Source organism: Myodes glareolus, chromosome 4 (assembly GCF_982192425.1).
Source record: "Myodes glareolus chromosome 4, mMyoGla1.1, whole genome shotgun sequence".
Classification (NCBI taxonomy): Eukaryota; Metazoa; Chordata; class Mammalia; order Rodentia; family Cricetidae; genus Myodes; species Myodes glareolus.
In genome coordinates, this window is record NC_142029.1 from 93293204 (window position 1) to 93319371 (window position 26168).

Sequence of the window (26168 nt, forward strand, 5' to 3'; positions counted from 1 at the left end):
TAGGGCCAAGAATAGCCTATCAATGCCGTGAATCAGCACGGGCTCACATTGCTCAGCCTCAGAGTCATAGCTGGGTTTTGTCGGAAATGCCCTCTCATCTCAAACACATGATATTTCCCAGAATCTCCACAGAAGCCTCTCATCCTCCTTGACAGGCCTGTGAGTTTTGTGTGTCATTGTCCTGTTGGAGAAGCTGAGGCCCACAGAAGTTAGACAGCTCTCTAAAGCCACCTATTAAACTGAGTGTGTGAATTCTGCATGAGCAGAGGAGTAAGTAAGAATTGAGCTCTGATCTCTTCATGGTTGAAGGTGGTGGGCTATTCCCAGCACAGTCAGACATCTTCAGGGTCACTAACAAGTATTCACAACATTTGTAATTGCTTTCCATTGCTATGACAAAATAGTTTGGAAATACAGTGTGTAGGAGGTAAGACAGATTTGGGCTCCTGGATTCTGAGCTCTCAGCCTGACAGAGTGGGTGAGGATGGCAGAAATGACCAACAACTAGTAGAGAGGGAGGGAGAGAAAGTGTGTGGGTGGGGGAATATGCTCCTGTGCTCTAAGTTTCCTTCTTTATCCCCTTTTACCCCACCAGGAACCCCTAACCTATGGGATGGAAGCAACCACATTGAGAGTGATCTGACCGCCACCCCAGCCCACCACCCTCAGCAGACTCACCGAGAGCTGTGCTTATTAATCTTCTAGGCATCTGTCATCACAGTCAGGTTAGCAATCAAGATTGATCACCTCAACAGTCATCTTCAGATGTCTCTGACAATGGTTTTTCTTTGGCAAATCTCTTTAAGAGTCATCTCCAGTGCACATATATTACTATGTATTTATCATTTACATGTACCAATCAATGACAGATAGCATTACCAACACACACACACACTAAAGCATCAATCATCAATAATGACAATGGATATTGTGGTGGTTTGAATAAGAATGGCCCCCAGAGGTTTATATATTTGAATGTTTGACCATCGGGGGGTGACACTATTTTAGAGGGATTAGGAAGTGTGGCCTCGTTGGAAGAAGCCTGTCTCTTTGGGGCTTTGAAAGCTCAATTCAGGGTCTTGCTCTTCCCGATGCCTGAAGATCTGGATGTAGAACTCTCAGACACTTCCCCGGCAGCAATGTCTGCCTGTGTGCTATGCTCCCTGCCATGATGATAGCAGGTGAAGCCTCTGAAATGTGAGCAAGCTCCAATTAAATGTTTACCTTCATAAGAGTTGCTGTGATCAGGTATCTCTTCACAACAATAAAACACTGACTGAGGCAACCACAAGTCACATACAGGAAAGCTGTGACAATTTGGAGAAGTTTGGGGATAAATCTTGTCAAGCTAATTAAGTCATTGGCAATTTACTTATAATACACTAATGACAATTTGTTTCAGGAGCAGGAAAGCACTAGAACCTTATCCTCATCTTGTTGCGTTTGAATTGTATGCAGTGTCTACAATGTATGTTTTCTTTGCTGAGACATGTAAACCAAGCATCCATTTCTTGAAGATTATCTGGGTAAAGTTATCTCATCTGGCTTGTAAATCTACTCACTGTACCTATAGAAACCTAAGACACTGTAACATGCTGAAAAGAGAAACAAGGGTACCAGTGTAGGCCCCCACCCACACACTCAAGATTCCCACTGTCCCTCAGGATAATTTGTATATATGCAAATGACCCAGAAAGCCAGACTAAGGGAGAAGTGATATGCATTTTCAATATGAGTAAAGAAAGGGTCTTTTCTAGTGTTACATTAAAAATAATTTAAATTGAGGTTCTACTGGTTTCCTCCATGATGGTTGGAGTGAACACATCCCCCTTTGGTGATCCCTGCCCTGCAGAAGGGCTGTGTTACTCCCCAAAGAGGCCCTGTTTGGACACAGAGTACCATGGGTAATATGAGAAGAGCAGACCAGCAAAGATGTGGAGGGACAGTGGGCAGGCATGTGGGTAGGCAGGTGAAGAGAACAGGACGGTACCCACCTGTCCCCCACCAACCCATCCCCTACCCCTGCTGCCGCTGCTTCTGCTGCCCCCACCACCCAGGAGATCACGCTGTGCCCTCAGTCCTGGGCAAGAAGCAAGACTTGACAGATCCAGACCGCACCATGAGGGACCGTGCCGTCTCTCTAGGTCCCCAGCCTGGGTCTTGGAGCTTTAATCCCTTTGAGTCCTGGTCTTTCTGAGGCTGCCCTCCTAAATTCTTAAGTACCAGGATAAATGAAAACACTCCCCAGAGCACAATGAGCCCTTACGGTTTGTTTTCCAAGATGTAAAAGAAAGGCATTTCAGCCCTTCCGCAGATAAAAATAACTTGCCGTTGATTTTGAAATCCCTTTCATTTGTCTCCCACAGCCCAACGCCATACAATGGTACTTTGTGTGTCAGCCTTCTAAGTGGGCCAGCCGCCCCCTTCCCTCTGCCTGCCAACAGCAGGAGGCCAACAGAGACCTTGGAGCCCTGTGCCATAGTGGGAGAGCACTTTGGGCTGCCCAACGTTGCTGTTGGACATAATTCAGAAGGCCTGGCTGGGCAGGGGAGCCTCGAGAAGAAAACAGAGGAGAGAGTAGCGGAGAGTAGTGGAAAATGCTGAGTCCCAGAGTTGGCAGGCTCGGCGCTGGGAGCTGCTCTGCCCACCTGCAGCTGTGGTGACCTGCTGAAGGCGTGGGTGCCTGTGGCCATGCCCAAGGGCTGGAAGGAGGAGGTCAGCGCCTCCTCTCACTATAGGGAACCCTTCTATAGTCCACATCCCATGGGTTCAGAGAAAGCATGGCTCCCCAAAGGGAGTAAAGACGTCTCAAGCAGAGCTTCTGATACACTGACCCACTTCCTTGGAGATAGCTCCCACTCCACGTCCAGAGCCAACACAGACCAGCTGGTAACCACCACATCACACCCTGGAGGTCATTATTGTTCTTCCTGTTTCAGAAATGAAGACATGGAGGCACAGAGAACACAAGCTGCTGTGTTGTCACGCAGCTCACAAAAGGCATGGCCTGGATTTAAAACCAAGCGGTCCACCTTCAGAGTACCTAACCTTCAATCTGACTGTCTCCCTCACCGTCCCCACTCTCAAGTTCTCTCTAGACATGCAAGGTGTAAGACACAAGGAGAGAAAAGGCAAGGTGGAGAATATATAGAACAGATTTAAGAGACAGAAGAGAAATGACCAGAGATGAGGATTTTATGGAGTCTCTAAAAGCAGGAGGCTGTGAGCCCAGAGGAAGGGCTGTGAGAGTTAAGTACAAAGACAACACATGCTTCGTTTTGGCGGGAACTCAAGGACACATGACCTGGTCTCAGCACTGGCCAGAGAGCCCAGTAGGATTCTGGGAAAGTGCTTGGTTGAGTTCACTTGCCAAGCACAGCCCGGCAGTCCTCTGCGTGGCTAGATGAGCAGAAACGGAAGCTGAGGAGTGACTACCGACCTTCTCCTATTCTTCCAATGACAGCCTGTGTGGAGCAGGCACCAGGCTTAGTCAGGGTGGTAGTGCCCTTAGGAGAAGAAACAGCCCACTTTGAGAGGAGGAAAGAAGGGAATTGGTTCCCCTCTGGGTACCCTTGAGTGGGTAGGTTTCCCACCTTTCTTAAATCCATGGGATGACTTTGGAACCAGCTCTTCAGCCAGTCACCAGTAAGCAATATGACTAAAGTCTCCTAAACTTTTAGTTCCTAATTTCTATGGACTGGTCTTTACCCCTAATGTTCTTTCCAGATCTCAAATCCTTATCCTGATGATATTGGGAAACCAAGTGGGTGGCTGACCCTGCCATCTTTACATGCTTCTCATGGTCAGAGTCCTACCGCAGTGCTCACCACCTCCACACCAACCCATTGCCCCCAACTTAGTAGCTTTCTGGTGTGCCACCTACCTCCTCCAGCCTGTCCCCTCTGACCTGCCATTCAGAGTCAATGTGACTTTTCTAAGCACAAAACAAGACCGTGGCTAAGGCAGCAGAGTCAAGACTGCCGTGTGCGTCACCAGGCCCATCACACAGGATCAGCACCTGTCCATCTCTTCTGAGCTCAAACCTTGGCCTGCACAGCGTCTGCTCTGTCTTCCAACTTCAGGTTCTCTCCCGGGTTGTCTATTTCCTCACTCGTTCACACTCCTCTACTCCCACCTACCTGGGTCCTTCTTCGCCCATGCAGGCCATGAATCCCTTTAGGTTCCTCTTCTTGGTGTCAAATTGCAATGTTAATCTCATTGGAGAGAACGTCCCCCTTTGTGTCTAACCTTTAATAATTAAGCCATGTTTATTTTCTTCTTATAGCCTACCAAGCACAAGCCAATGTCAGCCACAGAGCAGACGATCAGTAAGTGTTGATTGTAGGAATACATTGCGGTGTTATTACAAAGGATGGCTTCGAGCTGCAACATCTGACAGCCCCATGAACACTGATATCTAAAAGGACTTCCCTCCACCCAAGGTTCACTTCTCTCAGTCTCTCATTCCTTAGGCAAGCCTCAGATTTAGCAGAGTATTGAATCCATCAAAACTAATACAAATAATTATCAAGACTAAGTCCTCTAGCGATGAGTGTAAGCCAGGATGCATTACCTGGAAATTGGATCGGAGTCAACCAAGTGTGAGAACAGGGACATGGGGAAAATTGGGTTTGCATTCTAGTACAGTCCTGTCACTAATGGGGTGATTGTTGGGAGGACACAAGTCATGTGCCCTCTCTGAGCTCTCAAATTCTGTGTCTTATGGAAGAGATTATATAATGTCAGTTTAAGGCACCTTTGGGCTCTAAAACTGTAGTCTTAGAGTTCTGGCATTTGCTCCTCAACCCAGCATTGCTCTGTGAGTGTCTAACGAGGGTTTCACGATCCACATGTACCCAGGAATTACTATGAAGGTGTTCCATTACAAGAATCATTAGTTTAAAACATTCCAAGATTCAAAATGATGGGGTTTTTTTGTAATTTGATTTTTCTCTTGTAACTTGATTGACTATGGGCTTTGTAGAGAAAAAGGTTGTGATAAAATGTCAGAAGACTGGACACACCTACATGACTTGGCCACTGTTGAACTTCCCAAGGAGACCTGGCAAAGAACGATGGAAGAGAAGGAACTGCAAGAAGCAGCCACCCAGGATGACGCATGGGCACGGGATGACCCCAGATTTCCTGAATTGTATGATTGCACTTTGGTTTTAATTTTGTCCCTGTTGACTAGGCTTCGGGGTTTGGGTCATCACTTACAGCAACAAAGAGACAACTATTTGGAATTTGCAGTCAGAGTTCTGATGTGGGATTTTAAGGAGCTACACACACTGGTTCCTAGAGCAAAGAACATGTACCACCACCATCAAGTGGCACACTTGAATTTTTCGGTGCTCTATGATTTAAAACAACAGAACAAACAAACAAACAAACAAATCTACTTTAAATTCCTTGGCGCCAGGCCACAGATATCCATCAGTGTCTTGAAAACTTGGCTATAATGCAGATACCCGCATAAATATCTATTACTCCAACCAGCAGTCATTGTCTATCATCATATCTATCTAAGATGCATATATATTAGTGTTCAAAGTACATACAGATGTGTCTATATGTCCCCCACTAAGGGACCCTCTTTATTTGTGTATTATGCACTGCATTTGTGAATCTTCTATTCCCCTGAAGTCAGAAAAGTTAAAACAAGACCGATCTAAATGACACCTTGGAAGAAAGATAGGATCTCACCTCAGTCATTGTTAGGGATTGGTTTGGGGTTGGACTGTGTTGTTTTCTTTCTTCCTCCCTCCCTCTCTTTCCATTGTCAGACCAAGCTACATCCCTAGCTCTGTGTTGAATTTGCTGTCTTAGAGACCTGTGAAGCCAGCCACCATTCCTTATGAACACTGCATAATTCCCACTGAAGTATATAGAAAGTCCCTAGTACCATCCCTCCTCCATAGTGTGGAGGAGTCTTGTCTCAACAAGTCAGTCTTAGAGAAAGTCAATAGTTACCATCAGTGTTGTGGGCCTCTGAAGTCTGGTGCCACTTCAAGTGTCTCTGCTTTCTTGTCATTTCCAGATACACCTTGGGAACAGGACCTAAAGAGCCAGCTGTAGTTCCACATCTGTCTAAACAAAGCTTACAGTGGCCTGTTATGACCCAGATCCAATGGCTCAAGCTGATAGTGTCGAGCATGACATACCAAAGAGACACTGGACATCTCTGGACCTTAGTAATTACCGCAAGTGGCTGCTGAAAATTTCCTTGCCTCTCTACCTCTCTATGCTGTATCACAGGGAGTGATCAGAGCCAACCCAGCATCAAAGTCCAACACAGCGCTGCGGCTGAGAGCATCAGAGCCTGAACGACAGCGATGAGAGATTAGAGACAGGTCCGCAAACTCCATGCAGGCTTTGGGAACTGGGGAGCATGTCACAAGACCTGGCCATTGCAGATTTCCTCTTGTTGCTGTGGGCAGTTGGTCACTGCTATCATTACTTTGGACGTCAGCACACAGAGATACGCCAGGCCATTGAAATAGTGACTTTCCCAGGACAGATGTATTAGCCAGGAAAATGGAAACAAAGGAAGGGACTGGGACATGAAGTAAAACAGGAAATGGCATTGACCCAAAGTCAGAGGCCAGGGCCACTTTATCCCCTGTCCTGGGTTCTGAGCTCTCAATTAATGGGTGTGACTCCCAATTTAACCTTGTGGTTTTTCACCAATTGATCCAAAAGTGCTGTAATTAGACCCCTGGAGCGACTGTCTCATTACAACAGGCACCAAGAAAGTATTTTCATCCTGTTATTCATTGCTCTTAGGACCAAGTGGGTTCTTATAACGTGGAGGGATCCCTTTGGGTGGTAAGCAACCAACAGCAAGCTCAGCCAAAATGGGACAGGCACCAAGTAGCTAGGGCTGGTCCTGGGGCCGGTTTCCAGGTGAGTCAAGGATCCCTCTCATTCTGAAACAGAGAAGAGGCTCTGTGCAAGCGGACCACATCCAAAACCACCTCCTGGGCGGACTCTGCAGAAAGGGAGAGGTCAGGGAGGATTCTGAAGGGTGAGAAGCACCCTGGCTGAAAAGAGACTTTGTCCCCTTCCACCGTTAGAGGGTGGGATGTGCTTCTGGGTAGCAGAACTACGGCTCCCACAGATGGCAAGCCGTCACCCTATGTCCTCAAGGAAGTCTTTCAAGTTCCATGGCAACCACATGGCATTATGGCAAGAACCAGGGCTTAGAAGTCAGGTGGCTCTCTGAGTACCCTGATGGCCTCTTGTACTCTCTTCCACTAGAGGGTCTTGAATTCAATAAGCTTCGTGTCAGATAAATACCGACTGAGGACAGATACCTACATGGAAGTCATAAACTCACATTCTAACCGGAAGAGGCAAGCATGTCAATGCAGGATGCTGGTCTTCTGGGGATGAAATAGGAGAGACACGTTCATCCAAAGGTGATAGCTTATTCAGTGCCCATGCGGAGCTCCCATCTATGTCAGGAGGATACGCACTTGGGCTGTGCAAGTGGGTCCCACACTTTGAAAAACAAATGGACCACCTCAGTCATGGGATATTGTGTGTCACCACTAGGTTATATAATCTCCTTTATCTTGCTTAAAGCATCAATCATAATCTCTTTTGAAGTTAAAACAGTTACACTTCAGTCTGCTGGAAAACTCTTGCTATGGTTTGGATAGTTTGAACCTATATAGCCATACAAAAAGACTCGTGGTCTAAAGGTTTAATCCTCCGTGTGGTGGCAGAACCTTTAAGAGACGGAGTCTAGTGGAGAGTGGTTAGGTGCGGAGGGCACAGCCCTTAGAAGAGATTCATGCTGGTCTTGAAGAGTTAGTTAGTTCTCATGAGAGTTATTATGAAAATAGTAAGGTTGGCCCTGGTTCCCTGTGACTTCCCATCCCATCAGGGAAGGTCTCTCTGTCCTCCCAACATGACGGCACCCACCATCAGGTTCTCCCTGGAGGTCAAATACATAAGGCTGCTAATCTTGGATTTTGCTTTCCAAAACTATGATCGAAAGAAAACTCTTACCTCACTTATTCTGTTACAGCTACAGAAAACAGACTAGCGGGTACCAGTTGACCAACTCAGGAAGCACGGTCAGAGCTTTGTTTTGGCAACTTGCTACAGTGTCGTGATAATAAGGATGCAAAACACTTGTCACATCTTATCTGCCACCCTCTGAAAGCATGTCAAATCTGTGTATCACAACGTCCTTTTAAACAACTCCTCCTTCTCCATTTCCTTCCACTTTACCTGGTCCCGTCCCACCCAGGCCTGCAGTGGTTGCTGTCCTGCGGCCATTTTCCTCCACAGTGGCCTCAGTACAGTCTCGCTGGTGTCATTGAGAGAACACCAAGGTTCAATTGCCTGAGAATGCCCCATTGGAAATGTGACTTCTAGCTGTAGAAAGGACTAGGCTGACTGACGTGTACCTTATACTGTTCACTATGGTCAGCATGGAGTCAGATATTCTGAGAAATAATGTCAACTCGGAACACTTTTTGCCCCAAGCCTTGACTAAGGATGGAATCTGTTCTCTGTGAACTGTTTATTCAGGGACAGAAGATCTCAGATGTGGCTTCAGGTTGGCTTGGGAGTAGTGCCTTTGCCCAGGTTTGCAGCTGAGAAGCACAAAATCTGAGGACCTAAACTCCCCACCCCCAATTCTGTCCATTAGTGGTGGTAGCTTTATCGGGCTTCCAAGACCAAAGCCGTTCTCCAGGCCAGCTGGGCTCCCTGACCACTAGACCACACAGTCCGTGTTTTTAACATGTGCTCAGCAAACCTCAAGTTCCAGGCCCGAAGAAACAGATTTTCCAAAACCAGAGTTCTCTTTGTGAACAATTCAGCAAAAATTCTCCTTCCAGCTGTGAGTTTGGATTCATGTTGCAAACGCTGGTGTTAATTAAAAACATCCACCTCTTCTACAGTTTCAACATGAGAGAGCAGGATGCAGAATACGGCCCTACGCATTCCCCTCCCCCAACACTTGGACGTACATATTCTACTCATACCACAGGGTGGAGGGGCTTTAAGAGACATTGTAGTTCTTGATTCCCAGCCCCAGTAGAAGGGTTAGGGCCAAAGAGATGGATGTGATAAGTCCAAACTGCGAAAGAACACAGTTCTAATCAGAAGGAACCAAGACACTGTTGTCTGTCTATATTAATATCAGGAACTGTATCTGGCTAGACTCCAATGGCTACCTATTGGACCATTCAATTTTTTATTTACATGGTTCTTAGGCCTTCGGACATGAACAAATGAGGTTTGACAAAGCACGGGGCATCCACAAAAAGAGGAAATAAACAATAAAGGTAATCACTGGGACCCTAAGACCATGCCCCTCCCCCCCATATCTCTAACCTTTCATGAGTCAATCTTGATCGAAAATGATCCCAAGCTGCAGGATCTGGGCAACTAAACTGTATTGCTTCTCTGCTTTTCTCTGGTTGATTACTGTCTCCTAATTTTCCCATGATGTAGACAGGAAAGAATCAAGCCAGAGCCACCTCGTTATGAATGAATTTCTTTGTTTCTTTAATTTCACACAGTTTAAAATACAATATGAAATCAGGCTACAGTATATAAAAAACTTTCCAGCAAAATGATGTGCCAGCATCAGCTACTAAAAGAAACAAACAAAAAGACTCCCCCATAAGAATTTTATTTGCATTTGTTTAAAAAAAAAAAACATAGAAGACACTCACACCGCTACATCTCTAAGCTACCTCAGTTCTGATTGTTAAAAAGCACCTGCTTTTCCTTTTTAAATCTTGCTTTTAAGTTTCAGCATTTAAAAAATATAAATTATATGAAAATACAAGTTGGAAAATAGTCAAACACAATATAACATCTTTTTACCCCAATAATTCTCAGCTTTTTTAAAAAAAAGTATTCTTAAAAAAATTCAATAACTGAGGCAGTATTCCTGATAGAGATAATTTCATTTTATCATATATACTTCATATATGTATTTGTATACATATATTTGTGGTTCCTTGAAACGTCTTTGGAATGTTCGTAAGAGTTAAACAAATTTATATAGACCCCAACAGAGGAAGCAGCATGCACAGCATGACTGGAAGAGAGAGGTGTGATTTCACCACGAAGGTTAATGCTTTACAATCCAGAGTGCTGGTCTCCAAAGTGAGGAAGAGTGCCTCTGATCTAGAAATGCTTCCACCAATCTCCACGGCCACAAAACCAGAGCTCCACGTAGAGAGCCCCCTTTCTCCCGGACTCTGAGGCAAAAGCCACACGTAGGTTAAAGCATGTCTCTGGGGAAACAAGAGCGTCACCCAGCTCGATCAGATTTCTTCCCCCTCCCTCTGAAGTGAACGTGTTTTTAAAGAGCATCAATGCAACAAGGCTGCTCCATTTCCAGTGTATATAAACCACCCACCACTCTTCCTGGGATGGTCTCTGGCCTCTGGACAGAAGGAGAAAAAGCATCGGGCCAGATGGACAACAAAGCTGTCTGACTAATATACTATCTACAGAGCCTGAAAACGGTGGCCCTAGGGAGAAAGGGCATCGTGGCAAGTCAGTGAGCTGAGAGCGCAAGGGGAGGCACTTTCTCCACTCATCTGCCATAGGGACTGCAGGCATTAGACTCACAGAAGGGGAGTTCTCAGCATGAACTGAATAGGGAAGGAGGATCACTTGGGAAAGGGGTTGTTTAAAGCCCTGTGGCAAACAGCAAGCAATGATATCGGCCCTGGCTGTACTCTTTCACCATTGGAGAAACGTGGACAGACTTAAGTAGAAAATTCAGTATTACTTCAGTTGCAGTTTTACACAAGTGCACACACACACACACACATACACACACACACACACACACACACACACACACACACACACTGCCAGTGCCCAACAAAGATCACATAATATAAAACAACGTAATCCAAATGATCCCACCTAATACTCCCTGAGCAGCTCTTAAATATTTTGAGAGCTTCATTAAGGCACCTGCATCTGTAAGATTAAAATATATAGCTGGGATGTTTTGCCTTCACCGCCTTGTGTGGATGCTCCAATCAATCAGTACAGAACACCCATGGACAAGAGTTACGTTCTTAGCAATTCAGAGTCTGCGAGAGAATCTGGGAGTCATCAAATCTCATGAAGATGACACAAGGTCATTACAACTTTCATTTTCTTAGCGAAATCCCCAAAAGGAGTGAGATGGAGAAAGATGGAGATGCCCATCTCAATCACCTTTTTTCTGTCATGGGCATCTACTATCATTGTCTTAACCAGGCAAGTATCCAGTGGTAGGGATTCTAATGTTACCAGGCATATTTTCTTGTTTTGCTTTACCCCCAAGACCTTCTTTTCAGGTCCCCCCCCCCCCCAACCTGGCAGGAAGAGGACTGCCTCACTTACCTTTTTGTATTTAAGCTTTGCGGAAACTACAAGCATATCTAAATATCGTGGACCACCTTATATTCCTCACCAAGCCCCTTCCCTTGCATTTTCAACTTTAAGCCGTTCTTCTAATCTGCAGCTGACCTTCACTTGCCTTCTGCCAAGGTAACAGGTCAAGCTCCCGGTTCCAGCACTCTCTACCACTTCCTCTGCGTGCAGCCTCACCTGAAGTCCTACCTGACAAGCTCCTATTCTTCAAAGGAAAGCCTCTTCCCAAAGGAGGCCAAGTTACATGCTTCTGAAATTCGCTCTGGATTTCCATGACCTCTGGGCCTAGCAAGTCTGTACTCTTTGATTCATGCTGTGATATCTGAAATCACACTTTTACTTGCCTATCAGAAAGCATTACATTCCACTCTACCGAACAATGAGGTTGGGGCGGGAGAGGGCTACAAGGTGGGGTGCTAGGAAAGTAAGACCTAGAGGAGAAATGATAGAGTGTTCATTTGGGAGGGCTTCCTTAAGACCTGAGGGGTAATGCCCATGCAAACAGCTTTTATTCTGAGTCATCTATGCTTCAGGTAGAGAGCTAAGCCAAAACCAGGTTCATCTTCCTCCTTCGATTTCCTTTCCAAGACCTTTAACGGTGTTCCTATGTTGACAACAGTCTCAAATCAGAGCTGCAAAATACATTCAGTGCAAAGACTCAATGCCCCTTAACTAACTCTAAGCCCAAAGCCTGACAGTCCTTTCCATGATAAGTAAAGGGACGTGAAGACATGATACAAACTGCAGGTCGGATTCACATGCTTCCGAATCGGCATTCACTTCCCTTAGCTCTAAGTCAGGTGAGTTTGGGGTCGCCGAGCTTTCACTTGTCCGGTGGGGTCTATATAAACGGTTGCCTTTCACTGTCACAGAATCCTCAGCCAGCAAATCAGAACAAACTCACAATACTGCAATACTGAGACCACCTTAGAGCTTGAGACAACTTTTTTTTTTTTTAAGAAAAAAAAAATACTGGCACAAAATTTAATAAAATAAACTTTAACAAAAAAAAAAAAGAAAAACAGTTGCAGATCCCCTCCACTGAAGTCCGTCTTTGTTTCAAAAAGTAGAAAGGTTAATAATTCTTGTTTTTAGTAATCCCCTGAAGAAAATGTTTTCATCCCACCCTCCAATTTGATTGGTTTTCATCAATCCCATGACTCTTGATGTGACCGTGATCTCCTGCTCTTAGATCCAGAAGTCAAGGTGGACTTTTTTCCTTAGACTTGTTTTAATGACTGGACGGACACATTAGCTTCTTCCTCCTGCAAGCCCGGTCCATCACACTTGTGAGAAGACCTTTTCCTCTCTCCTGGAAAATCTGCTCAGGAGCTTCTTGACCCACCCACCCCGGAGGTCTTCACTTCCTCTCTCCAGCCTCACCCACGGCCAATGGAATACAGCTGCAGCTCCCTTAGCTCCCACCCCTGAATGTGAAAAATGAGTTCTGGAAAATAAAACATAGAATAACCACGAAAAATTAAGAGTCCAGCCAACGCAGTTGTTGTTTTTTTTTTTAAAGGTCTCAGCAGGGTGCCCTCAGACCCTTCTGTGTCCGTCACTCATCAGCATCTGGCTTCACATCCAGCATGGCATGTAGCTCCTCAGGGGTGTATCCCAGCAGGCTCTGCAGGTCACAGACGAAGCGATACACGTAGCGCTTACCCGCCGTCTTGTGGATGATATTTTTGTCATAATAGTAGCGAAGGCCACGGCTCAGTTTCTCGTAATTCATCTTAGGTTTGTTTTTCCTCTTTCCCCATCTCCTGGCCACCTGAAATAAAATTGAATTAAACGGAAGTAGGTCAAAGTCTGTAAGGCAATACCAGAATATAGTGAATATTCTTCTACACCTCATGGTACACATCATGACCATGACTCATGATGGCCAAATAAAACGCTCAGAACATTTGTGTGTGTCCAGAGCTCTGAGTGGATCCCTCTGAACCCCACTTGCCTTCTTAAACATATTTTGCATCGTTCATAGTAACTGTACGTGGAACGGTACACTAAGGGGCCATGGAAATTCAGAATATTTCAGTAAAATATGAACAGTGCAAAGCCACATTTTAATATAGCTATGTACTGTGCAATGATCAGATCAGGTTAAATGGCGTGTCTTTAAACCTCAGCTACTTACTGTTACTTCCTGGGGACCATTCAGAAGAACCCCCGTCGGCTACTCTGAAATCGCTGACGAATGTTCCGCCGCCACCCTACTGCAGTAGCTCTAAGTTACTTCTTCCTGTAACAGCATCCTTGGCTTCAGTAGCCACTGTCTCTTCACTCCCTTCCCTTCCCCCTGCTCATGCTTTGGTAATCACTATTTTATTCTCTACTTCCATGGTACCCGCAATTTAGCTTCTAAACATAAGGGAGACTATGTGCTGTCTCTCTGAGCCCAGCGTATTCCTCTTAATAGGATGCTGTCCCCAGTCCAGACACATTACTGCCTTAGAATTTCTAAGTTCTAGTTTACAAACGTTGGACTCAATTTAATTATCTAAACTGATGAAAACATGGTGACTCTTATGGGATGGGGTTAAAATACGTGATTTGAAAGGAAAAGGAGAGCCAAGGGACAGACATCCCTCTGCCCACATTATAAGCAGGTGTCGTTAATTTGAAAGCACAAAACTGGACAGGAAGCTGCGGAGGAAAGGGCAGAGCTGCCACCCCTGCGTCCACAAGCCAATAGCATCCTTCCTGTGCCTGGGTACAAATTTCTTATATCTGCTAGAAAAGGATCTCCTCTCTCAGAGCCGCTAATGTTTTGGCGCTGGAATGGAGTGAGGCACAGATGGACCACTTGCTAAGCACTCTGGGACAAGGGATGCAAAGTGCATGAAGGGCATCCATCTTACAAGGCCACTCACCACCCCAGAGCCAGCAGCCAGGAGGAGAGTGAGGCATAGAAGGTGCCTCTTCCGGCGAAGGGCCAACCGGACACCAGAAATTTCCATGCATATCAGCTTGTCCCAGAAAGCAAATGGACAGTGTGCACGCTTCCTGTTCTGTCAGCAGTGGAACTGAAGCGCGGGCAGGCTGCATCATTCGTTCACGGGCACACCCAAGAAGCAGCAGAGCTGAGCTTGCCATCCAGGCCCAGAGGATCACAAGCTCAGGGTTTTCTCTCCCCCTTCCTCAGTCTGGGATTCCCGGTCGCTCATTTCTTACCTCATCTGGGTCAGAAAGCTTGAATTCCCAGCCGTCTCCTGTCCAGCTGATGAAAGACTGACAAGACTTATCAGTGAGTAATTCCAGAAGGAACTGCCACAGCTGGATAGGCCCGCTGCCTGGAAGCACAAGGCACGGGGAATCATTACCAACACCCTCAAGGCCCACAGCAGCAGCCCCTGCCTGCCCCCCTCCTCCCCCCAGCAGCCCCAGATCTCTCCCCTCAGCCTGTCTAGACAGGAGAAAACTGAGGCAAGGTTCACCACAAATACTAGTCCAAGTACTCTGAGCTCAGAAAAAGTGAAGATCTTCCTTCCAAAGGAAACGAGAAAAATTACATAAGATAATCTATCACTTGCCAGTTTTTTTTTTTTTACTATTATTAATTTCAGGGTCTTTCCATTGCTATGCAAACTCTGGGAAGAAAATATAGTCGGTCTTCAAAGATGTTCTAAGGAGGTATAATCTTTGCTGCCTGTTTGTTTATTTGGCTTTAGAGAGGTACTCACTATGTAGCCCTGACTGGCCTGTAACTTGTTATGTAGACCAGACTGACCTCCAATTCAGAGATCCATCTGCCTCTGCCTCCTTGGTGCTATTATTAAAGGTGTGCACCACCATGTCTGGCAGGGAGTATTTTGTGTGCCTTTAAACACTAAGGCGTTACATTTGACTTAGAAGAAAGAAAAGTCTTTGCCAGGGCCAGGCAGAAGCCAAAGCTCAGAGGCATTTTCCAGAGCAGGGGCTTCTGGCCCTGCCCTGTGACAAAGAAGGATCGATCTCTATGTTTGGACCCTCTCACAAGGAACGGGTACTTGGTGTGCTTCAGTCACGATGGTTTTCTCTGCCATTGCTCCACCCTTGCTACTTCCCGCCAGGACTAAGAAAGGAATGCATTGCCACCACGTGAGGAATTAGCTTGCCACCCAGAGGATCCTCAGAGGCCAGATGAGGACGGCCCTGTATTGTTTACAGAGTTTCTCTTCACAGGTTCAGCTCTCATTGTACCTCTTCCCCCATCTAACTCTAGAAGGCCTAGTATACCCTAACAGTCAGAAATCTCTTATTCTAAAGGAATTAGGTTATTTTTCTATTATGAAATGAGAAGAAATTAATCCTAACTAATTTATCGGTATGGCTAGATAGAAAATTATAAGTTTAATTGTCAATACCTAAAATGTCTATACTGCACTTTATGATATTAATATCCTAATACCCAAACTTAAATTTTTTTAATATTTATACTCCAAAATAAACTCAAAATCAACAGGAAACAGACTTTAGAATTGTCTCCATCAAAAAAGGAAAGTCCTTTATGCCCTATGAGGCTCACTTCTTCCTCTATCTTATACTCCTTCAAGGTATGCTCAGAGACAGTTGCCCCACACTGGCCAAGAGTAGGGCTCAGGCAGCCCTTTTGTTTCTAAGCTACTGGTACTCAGGAGACTGACGTGACTTTGCTCCAAAGTCAGATTCAATACCAGGACAGCCTTTCTCAACAGCACAGGAGGAAGCATGTAGGACCAGACACCAACAGATGTAACGAACAAGTTCAGTTTCTCCTTAGCACACACAAGCTGCATGTGTTAAATGAACCAGCTCTTTCTCACCACACTGAAGCCATCTTGCAAGATACATAGCTAGGAATAAAAGCATTCAGCACTGCCTTCCATGCAAATGAATTATCTGAAGAAACAAGCCTGAGTGCTGTAAAGCCTTCACTCACTCCACATCTACCCGTTTGTACAAAGCCACACAGCATACAACTCAGAGACATGCTGAGATTTCTTAGGAGTCGAGCTAAGTCAGCAGCCACTGGCAAATGAGAGACCCACTGAGATGCTCTTCTCAGTGACCTCGGAGCTAAGAAAGCAAACGGCTCTTGAGAAATGGACTATAATAGTCCTGATGTCAATTCTAAGTTTCCTGGTGATGCTTAGTTATCTTATACAACTACTAGTATCCTCAAGAGACGGATACAGAAAAGCTGACATCAGAGTTAGCTGATTACTGTGCATCAACACTACAGACCTCAGATACAAGAAAACGCCTAACAAAACACTAAGGGGAGCCATGCAGTTCACTGCAGAGTCCACGACACTGGGCATGGCAATGCTTTACCGTCTGCTTTTGAATCCTCAGTGGCTCTAGCAGATGTCATTAGTCTGATGGTTTCTATTACTTTTCAGCAGAAAGAAAATCTAATGGACAGGATGCGTATTAACTTGCAGATGAGAAATAGAAGGCCTAGGTCAAGACCTCAGATTCTTCAATATGTTGTTCAAACCAAAAGCCATGAACCTAACTAAACTGACTGCCCGGTTGCAGTGACTCAAGTGCTAAATGGAAATGGTTTTCAGGAGCCACCTTCCTGGCCTCTCACAGTAGTCACATAATTCTTAAGAGACACTCCACCTACTAACTTAGGTACACACCTAATAAGTGATATCGCCAGCCCCTTCAAAGCCCTGCAGTGGCTAAGTTATACAGTAGTAGATCCTCTCTCACATTATCTTAAAAATCTCTCAGAGAGAAGCTGAATATCAAGCTCAGCAGAGGGATGCAGAGAGGGAAAGACTGAGGCAGATCCTAGTCATTGACAGGGGCCTAGCAAGCATCTGCAGGTCCTAGAGAGGAAGGCTCGGGAGAAGCAAAGTCCCTCCCCTTGAGGCCGGAACAGAAAAGGGGACTTCAGATCATATAATCAGTACCAGCCCAGGGAGCAGAAGCAGCTATTTTCCTGCAGTTTTACCTAAATTTCAATGCCAAAGCGCTCCCTAATACAGCCTATGCGCATCTGCCCACTGATGGCTGAATATGGCTGAGGACATGGGAATCCTGGCTGGAGAAGATTTTTTTTCTCACTGTGAGTTTTCCTATGTTCAAAGGGAACACAAAAATGTTAATTCTGGGCACTGGTAACCCGATTCTTAGGATTGCCCGCTCTTGAGGTCTTTTATTCCACATCCACCAAAATGAAGGGATGCAAACAGGTGCCTAAGGAGAGGGAGGCACTTGGACGGGAAGAAATGTCTCTGGTTCCATAACAAGACAGCTGAGAGAGGAGTGACGTCAGCTCAAGCCCCATTCCTGGGATTCTTGCAGAAAACCCAGGTTAGCTGATGCACGCCTTCTGACAGCTGCAGGCATTTAGGTGTGCTAGCACACACCTGTGTGATCCCCCCCACTCAGGAGGCAGAATAGGGACAAGTAGAAGTTCAAGGCTACCCTGGTCTAGTAGCAAGACTCCTCCCCTACCCATCGAAAAGAGGGGGGTAAGAACTTACACTGTTGTACCCCACGAAACAATTCCATGGTTCCTCCTAAAACTACACTTCCCCTCTGGTGCCATTTCATTGACTTCTACACATCTCCCCTCTGTTGGAGAAAGCAACAGAGCTAGGAAGGGCACAGAGCTGTGGCTTCATGGTTTTCTCATCCCTCAATGGTGCCACCAGGACCTTGTTCTTACAGCAGTGCATCAGCCTCACTCACTTCACTTCTGGAGGAAAAACTGGGTTCATGTGGAGGTGCAGACACAAAGGCAGCTCTGGGGTTACAATGCTTACTGGCTCTGCATATCTGCCAGCCGCATCACATCCAAGTCCACGCCCCAGACTCATGAATGAGACTTGCAGTCCCTGCTACAGGTCTCTTGAGGACATTTCTAAACTGCTTAGCATAGACCTGTTCACACCCTCAGCTTTCAGACTCCATCCTTTTCCCTTGTTCCAACATGCTCTGAAATTTCAAAGCCTCCTCCATTTTCCCTTCACCTTCCCCTCCTGATCCCAGCTCCATCCACCTCCCCAAATGGATTGGAGCCCCAGCGAACCTCTGTCCCCCAGAGCAGAAATGGGTACTAAGAATAGTGCCAGTCATGGGAAAGGGAGCTCACATGTTAAATGTGACTCACAATGGCAGGCCTGTCTGGGGCCCCAAGGCAGTCAACGCCACCCTTCACCATGCTGCCCTGCGGTGTCACACATCAGGAATCCAGTGGCATCACTGGGAAAGTATGTTGCTTCTGTGGAGCTCGGACCACAACAACAGAGGGGTCCCTGTTAGAAGGAAGTTCCAAGGCGGGGCATGAAGGAGTCCGGCACACACACAAACCCACAGCCAGGCTCCCATCTCCTAGGTTGACTTCATACCCCCTGTTCTGCCCTCTTCCAGCCACCCAAGTTAGGGAATTTCCTCTAACTGCTTTTCCTTCTCAGTCTCAAGATGAGAGGGAAATTCTTATGCAATGCTGGTCATCCTGGTTTGCAAAGCATGATCCAGACTTGGAAGAAGCATACGGAGGGGCCTGGGCAAGTGGACAAAGAACAGCAAGCACGCTGCCCTCCAGGGAACCGGAGAGAGGTCACAAATCAGAAGCAGCTTCACATAAATTCCTGTTCATTTGAGTCCTATTTGATTACCTTGTCATTATCTAGGAATGGGAAGGCCTACCACCTATGTTGAGGACTGGTTACTGACGTTACTTGCTTTTTGATCACAATCAAAGTAAGCTAGAAATATATTTTATTAATGTATGTGCCTGTGCACATGTGTGCACATGTGTCTGGCTTGTTTGGTTGAGATTTGCTGTTTGTTTTCGGCTATTGTTGTTTACAGAATTGAGAACTAAGCCTAGGCCCCTGCACATGCTAGGCAAGTTTTCTAAGACTGAGTCATGCCCTCAACTATGCACTTACTTATCTATATCTATATCTATATACATATATATATGTATATATATGTATAGATAGATAGATAGATAGATAGATAGATAGATAGATAGATAGATAGATAGATAGATGCATGTCTTTTGAGAAAGGCTCTCACTAAAGTTGTCCTAAATCTTACAATCTCCCTGCCCCGTCCTCTGAGAAGCTGAGTGTCACTGTCATTCCTTTTGTTCTCTAGGTCTGCAGACCACCTGCTCACAGCAGGGACCTCAAGGCTGGCAAAGGGGAGAAGGACTGGACTTCAGGTTCTTCTACCCTCTCCTCATTTCCCCTTCAACCAAAGTTCACGGCTATCACCTGTGCCCTAGGCTAACACAGGACAGAGGAGTTCATACAGATGAAGTCAACATTAGAAGCTGTTGTCCTGGCAGACTGCTAATATTGTCACTGTGATTTCATTTTATGTATGTGGAGGGTGTTGCACATGTGTGTGCATGCATAGGTGGAGGGAAGGAGACAACCTCAGGTACCACACTCAGTGAAGCCATCCATTTCCTTTGAGGCAGGTCTGCACTGGTCGAGAGCTCACCCAGGAAGCTAGACTAACTGATCAGAGAGCTCCATGGTTCATCCTGTCTTCTCTTCCCCAGCACTGATATTTCAAATGTGCATCAACATGCCATGGTTTTTAGGTAGGTGCTATCTAAGTAGGGATCAAGCTCAGTTCTTCATGTTTGGGAAGCAAGCACTTTACCAACTGAGCCACTTGCCCATCTCCCCAGCCACTTACACTATGGTTCCTAACACCAAGACTTGATGGTTTGCTCAAGGTCCATCTCTCTCTCATCATTGGAAAACATGGTCCCAGGAAAGTCCCTGTTTCCGATCCTGAGGTCTAGGATAGCATCTCGCCAGCACACACCTCCCAGTCATCAACTCTAGCAATGTGATTCATCAAATGCCTCCAGTTTTGTTTCTGTATTGTTTGTGGTACATCAACATTTAATGGGTAGCTTTACCAACACCATTGCCCCAACGAAAAAGAAAGGAAGGAAGGAAAGAAGGAAGAAGGGAGGGAAGAACGGAGGGAGGGAGAGAAGGAAGAAAGAAGGAAGGAGAAGGAGGAGAGAGGAAAGGCAAGGGAGGGAGGAAGAGAGAGAGAGAGAGAGAGAGAGAGAGAGAGAGAGAGAGAGAGAGCAAAACAAAGCATGCAGGTTTGAAAGGTACCTAAAGGCCTCTCTCTATTAAATTATATTTAGGACCAAAATATGGGTGACACCCAGTTATGTTGCATCAACATGCTCCTAAAATAAAGCGACCGCACCTCTTGTCCTTAGGGGGTTCATGCTGCTCTAAGAAGTTGAAGTCCTTTAGTTCTACTCTGAAATTCAAATTGAATACCTCAGTGTGGGTAGGATGGCATATTTATTTTAACCTATGAAACTCTCATGGTTGATCACCCTTGCAACGGGGCTGACTCTACCCTGAGAGCACATATCTGCCAGGTGGCCCTAAAACAGCGAAGAAAGCCTGGCTGGCCCCTCCCTTCCAGCCAGGTGTCTCTGCCCACAGCCAACGGTGACAGCAAAAACAGAACACCGGAGTCCGGAAATGACCCGTCTGCTCAGCACACCCTCCCTTTTTATATCCCCAAGGAGCACCTGTCTCCGAGGTAGGGTGCGTGACACCAGAGTTTCATACACCCTTCTAAGTCACAGACAACACCAGAAGCTTACTGTTTCCATTAAGTCATGGTGCCTCGGAGCCAGTTACATAGAAATCATCCCACAGATTCTTGCTGTGATCAGACAGAGGCTGCAGTAGGCTGCAGACTGAACTGCGCAAGGCTCTGTATCAGGATGATATTGCTCTCTGGTTTGACACTGTAGGCCAGGAAGGAACTTTGAAAGCAAAGAGCAAAGATGATTCGACACTCCAACTCAGTTTTATGCCTAGAGCTGTCGTTTCCTGCTTCACCTACACCTTCCCGGTACCATGGTCCTGTCCCATCTCACTTCTAACAAGACCCACATACAGTGTATTTTACAGCCTGCCCAAAATGCCATGGTCAAAGTCCCTGCTATCCTATAAATATATATATAATATCTATAACTACGTTCCCGTGTTGACGCCTAGAAACTCAAGAGTAGTGAACAGAACACAAGCTCGAAGAGACCATTAACGCTATATTTGATAAACACAATGGTGAAAAGGAACCCAGAGACCTACATCAGTTTATTGCTGAGATAACCAGCATCTAACAACGGAAAGGAGTTGGAAAACCGTTCTCAAACAGATTTTGAGTATCCAGTGCAGGCCCATCATGTCTGTGCCCCACCCCACCCCCACACATACACACTGTCACTCCCATAGAGGGAGTATTTCAAAAAACTTTTTTAAAAAATGTTACATGGCAGGCAATGAAGGACTGAGAAGTGACAGCATCCTAAAAAACCAAACATACATACACACATAAATCATGTCATATATATTGAATAATATATATATGTATGTATGTATGTGTGTATATATGCATACCACCTCTAGGGAAGCCCCCACAGGGAGTGACCCCTACAGATCTTTGATTTTACTTCTTCCTGATTCAAATGGAATCTGATGCAAAACAAACTCTCTGGGCTTTGTTTTCCTGTTCTTAAAATGGAAATAGAAATTTCTGCTTGCCTTTAACTTACAGAGATATAAATCAAGCCTTTATTAAAAAGACATGGGGGGAGTAAGGAAGAAAGCAAGCGCACTAAGGAATCAGCCTCAGAATGGAGCAAACTGGGAAGAATAGGAAGCAACATTGGGATCATATAGAAAAGTGCAAGACAGCAGAAAAGGTATTTGTAAAAACAGGATTTTCTGTTTTTACTGTAAACTCCCAGGATAAAGTTTAATGATGCTTCCATGAATGAAATCAACCTTTTATGTGGCAACTTTGAAAAAGCAGAAACTCTGAGATTTTTTTTTAAACGTCAATCATATAAATACAATTTTTAAAAATACTTTAACAGAATAACCACTGAAGTTTTTTTTTTATTTTAAGTTCAGAATGAGATTGAAACCCTTCCTCCAATTAAAAATTGGTACACACCAGAAGAGGCAGCAGAGCGAACTGCTTTGCAAGTGAAAACATTCTAAGCCATTCCGGCATGGGGAAAGCTGGGTCGCACACAGATTAAGATCCTCTTTCCCACATTGGGCTTTTTCCCTAATCATTCATGCTCTGGCCTAGGCCCCTGCCACCTTAGCCCAGTGTTCCCACAAACGTGGTCCACCAACACTAACTGAGAAGTGGAGCACCCTGTCTAGCCACCAAGGCCTAGGCAAGCTGGCCACCAAGTGCAGTGGGCAGCGACTGGCCAGCTGGGCTTCCCCACCTGGCACAGGTTTCAGTGAGACGCGCTGGGCTGTCTGCCGTGGGCTGGAGAAGGCAGTTACACATTTGTAACGTGTGATGAAAGGCCTGCGCTGTACACCTGCAGGTGTTCAAGTGTCCCCAAGTGGGGGCAGCAGCAGGTGGCACAGGACTGCTCCATTCCCTTAAAGGGGCTACCTCCATTTAGATCAGTGGTTCTCAACCTTCCTAAAGCTGTTTCGTAGATTTAAACAGCTTGATACAGCTTCTCATGGGTGGCGAACCCCAATCATTAACTTATTCCGTTGCTACTTCACAAGGGTAATTTTGCTACTATTATGAATCATAACGTAAATACTTGATATGCGACCCCTGTGGGGTCGCACCCCACCGGCTGGAAACTGCTGATTTTGACACAGCCACCTCTTTCCTCTAAGCCTGCCACAGATGCTGTCAAGGCCATGCAGCCTACTTGCACGTGAACTTGCACAGCCAGTCAGTGAGCCTCAAGTCAGGAAGTGGGTTTCCCTATAGCCTTTTCCTCCCGGTGTTTTCTAGGGAACCGACCTTTTAAGAAGCTACCGAGAGGGCTCAGGCTAAGATCAGTGCTAGGAAAAGAACTGTGTTCTAAACCAACGGACTATTTTTTTTCCCCTAACCTACATAAATACTTTAAAGCGAACACCTTGCTCTGGGTACCTAGGTAAGCAACGAAAGAAAGACAGGTTGAACGCTTAGGGGTATGAGCCCGGGCCTCCAGACTTGAAGAGTAACTCTGAAGTCTGGGACTGATTTAACTCTGGGGGAGAGGTTACCCTGCATCTTCCAAATGAAGAACGTTGCCAGCCTGGCCTGCTCTAACTCTTGGGAAGGCATTAAATCCTAAGTGAGCACTGGTGTGTTCTAGCTCTTATAAGCCCTCAGCCAGCAACTAATTTCTGAACATGCTTCAAGTGCAGGGCGTTGTAGCTCGACTGGAACATGAAATGGAATATTAACAGCAACAAGAGCTAAAACCCTCTTAGTTCACCATAATGCAGTAAGCTGAAAGTGTCCTGCCTACGCCGCCTTTGAAGAATGAGGGCCAGAGAAGGAGCCTGGAGAGGCCTTCCCAAGAAACCGCCACACCCACTCCGAATGTCAAACTCCTCCACATGGCTTGTGTCCTGCCAGCCTCTTAAACACCTTGGGTCCTACCCTCCTCTCAGAGTCTAAACTTTCGAATTCAGTCACCCTAGGAGAACTTTCACTCTCTTTATCTATCAGGCAGATGTGAGTCACACCACCGGGTTCATTACAGCCACCACTATGCTCAGAACCCCAAAGCCGATCGTGCCACTGTGAACATGGAGATACGTGACCCTGGGCCAGACAGAAAAGCTATGCTAGCTTATTGAGAGGCCACCTTGTGGGTCAGGTCCAATACAGCTATCACACTAACCGCTGCTCAGGTGTCCTGCCGCAGGGGGTACAATAGACCTCCTCTACCATGTCCAAAGGTCAGTGGGTCAGAGCATCGCAAGGGACCTGCAGGCCCAGACCTGTAATACACAGAGGTCTTTCCACTGGGCAGCTGCGACCAAAAGACTCCCTGCCGGCTTGGCTGAACCATTTCAGAGGCTGAGATGCAGACAGAGCAGAGCCACTTCCTACCTAAAACGCCTCTGTCCAGGCCCACGGTTTGTTCTGGCGGCTTCCCTGACTCCTCCTCTGTTCCTCCGGAGATGCTCCCACACACATTGCTTGCATAGCTAACCATCCCTAGCTGCTTCTTGCTACTTTGGATATTTTCTTAGTTGCTAGCGAGACAATATGAAAACTTTGAGAGCATCCTAGGTGCTCTGTGGCTTTGCTAGACATTCCCCCTCCCCCTCAAAATCAATCCCACACTTGGACAATGAGGAAAAACAGAAGCTTCCGTGTATGCCTTTTGTGAAAAGTTAACAAATGTTACTATATGAAAGAGTCCGGGACATAGTAGGTGCTTAACTCACGCAGCAGCCTAGGCTGCATATCAGATGGGGCCCACCTAACATTCAAGGTCTTCCTTTGTTTGTGATACTGTCAGCAATTACTGGAAGTCCATAAGCGAAATGTATCTCCTCACCTCAAAGAACTAGAATTATACTGCAAAGACGAAAGGGTGAGAGATTGATATGGGGTAGGAATGAGCTGTCACTCTTGGCTTACTCCTGAGAAGCTATCACTCTTCTGCATGGTTCCACGAACTCAATAATTCTCACATGCCTACAAGACAGGAACCATTATTACTACTGTCTTTCAGATACAAAACAAATGGGACACAGAATGGTAAAATGTCCACAGCTGGGCAGTGGTGGAATCCAAGTCGGTGTTCCTGATCCCTATGGGTGATAGCCTCATGATGGAGCAGCCCAGAGTGGCCACCCTCTCACTGGTCTGGACTTCACTGTGAAGGCACTTTTGAATGGCAGACAGGATGCTGAGGTCACTGAAGCCGTGGCATCAAGTAAATCTCACTCGGGGAGTGTGGGTGCACATAGGAACAGGGTGCTTTTTTGGACTTCAGTCTCTGCGCTAAGGAGCAGTTTCTCCACAGCCAGGACAGAAGGGCACCACAGAGAAAAGGAGACTTCACATGACAGACTCAAAGAATCTGGGCCATGCCAGAGGCCATGGGGACTTTCCAAAACCATTGCTCAAAGGCAGCCAGGACTTGTGTTAATGTCTCACAGCATGCTCGCTACACTTTGCTCAATGGAAACATCCTGCTTCAAAGGCAAAAAAGGTGGAGCTTCACACTAGAGTCAGCATGGAATTCCCAAGTAGACACCACCCAATTCCATTGTGCATAGTGAGAGTTTGTTAAAGAAACAGTGAGCCCCAAATTGTGAGACACAGAGGCTTCTCAGAGTCAGACGGGGAGCTGTTCCTGAAAGAGAAGAGTCAGCCTGTTATCCGGAGTGCACGCAGGTCTCAGAGAGGTGCAAATGCGCCAGCAGGTCAGATGGCACAAAGCCACTCCAAGGGCAGTTTATACAGTTCTGGCCCAATGCTTTGAGGAAACTCAGCCAACCCTAGCTTTCAAAACTACAAGCAACAGTAAGGAATCCCTCTTCCCATAAACTCTGAAGACATTCAGAAACAAAAAGTTAACAACCATGTGGCCAAACCCTCCAACTATAGGAATTCGACTGGTGGAAAATGGTCACCGCACTAAGCAGTTAAGAAGAAGAAGCTGTGAGGTGGCCGCAGAGACCTGCTCTCCTAATACCCAGGTCAGTTTTGTTTCTGGGAATTTTCCTCCCTGGTACTCTAAAGTAATTCTCCACTGACCTATAACTTAACAGCGGGCTAACTAACCCAGGCCTCTACTGAGACTCAAGTCCACCCAGCATGAGCCCCTGGGATCTGCCATCAGGCTGGACTAAGAATCCTGCAGGTCTCAGGGCTGCTATTAGGCAGGAAGATTCCTTTCGCTTTCCTGCGATTAGAGATCAAAAAGGAAAACGGTCTCTGCCCTTCTTGTTCCTAGCCTCCTTCCTTATGTAGACACTGCCCAGAAACAC

At 46.1% G+C, this 26168-nt stretch overlaps 1 protein-coding gene across 4 annotated transcripts in view; it reads right to left on the reverse strand.

The window, feature by feature from the left end:
* Window positions 1–9504: 9504 nt before the first annotated feature.
* Ets1 (ETS proto-oncogene 1, transcription factor) overlaps window positions 9505–26168 on the reverse strand; it is a 121825-nt gene continuing 105161 nt past the window's right edge. For all 4 annotated transcript variants that reach the window (XM_048458793.3, XM_048458792.3, XM_048458795.3 and 1 more), the window contains 2 exons: window positions 14587–14705; window positions 9505–13183 (listed from right to left, as the gene is read on the reverse strand). In XM_048458793.3, coding sequence (XP_048314750.1) covers window positions 12968–13183; window positions 14587–14705 — 335 coding nt within the window. In that variant the 3' untranslated portion in view covers window positions 9505–12967. The remainder of the gene's footprint in view (window positions 13184–14586; window positions 14706–26168) is intronic.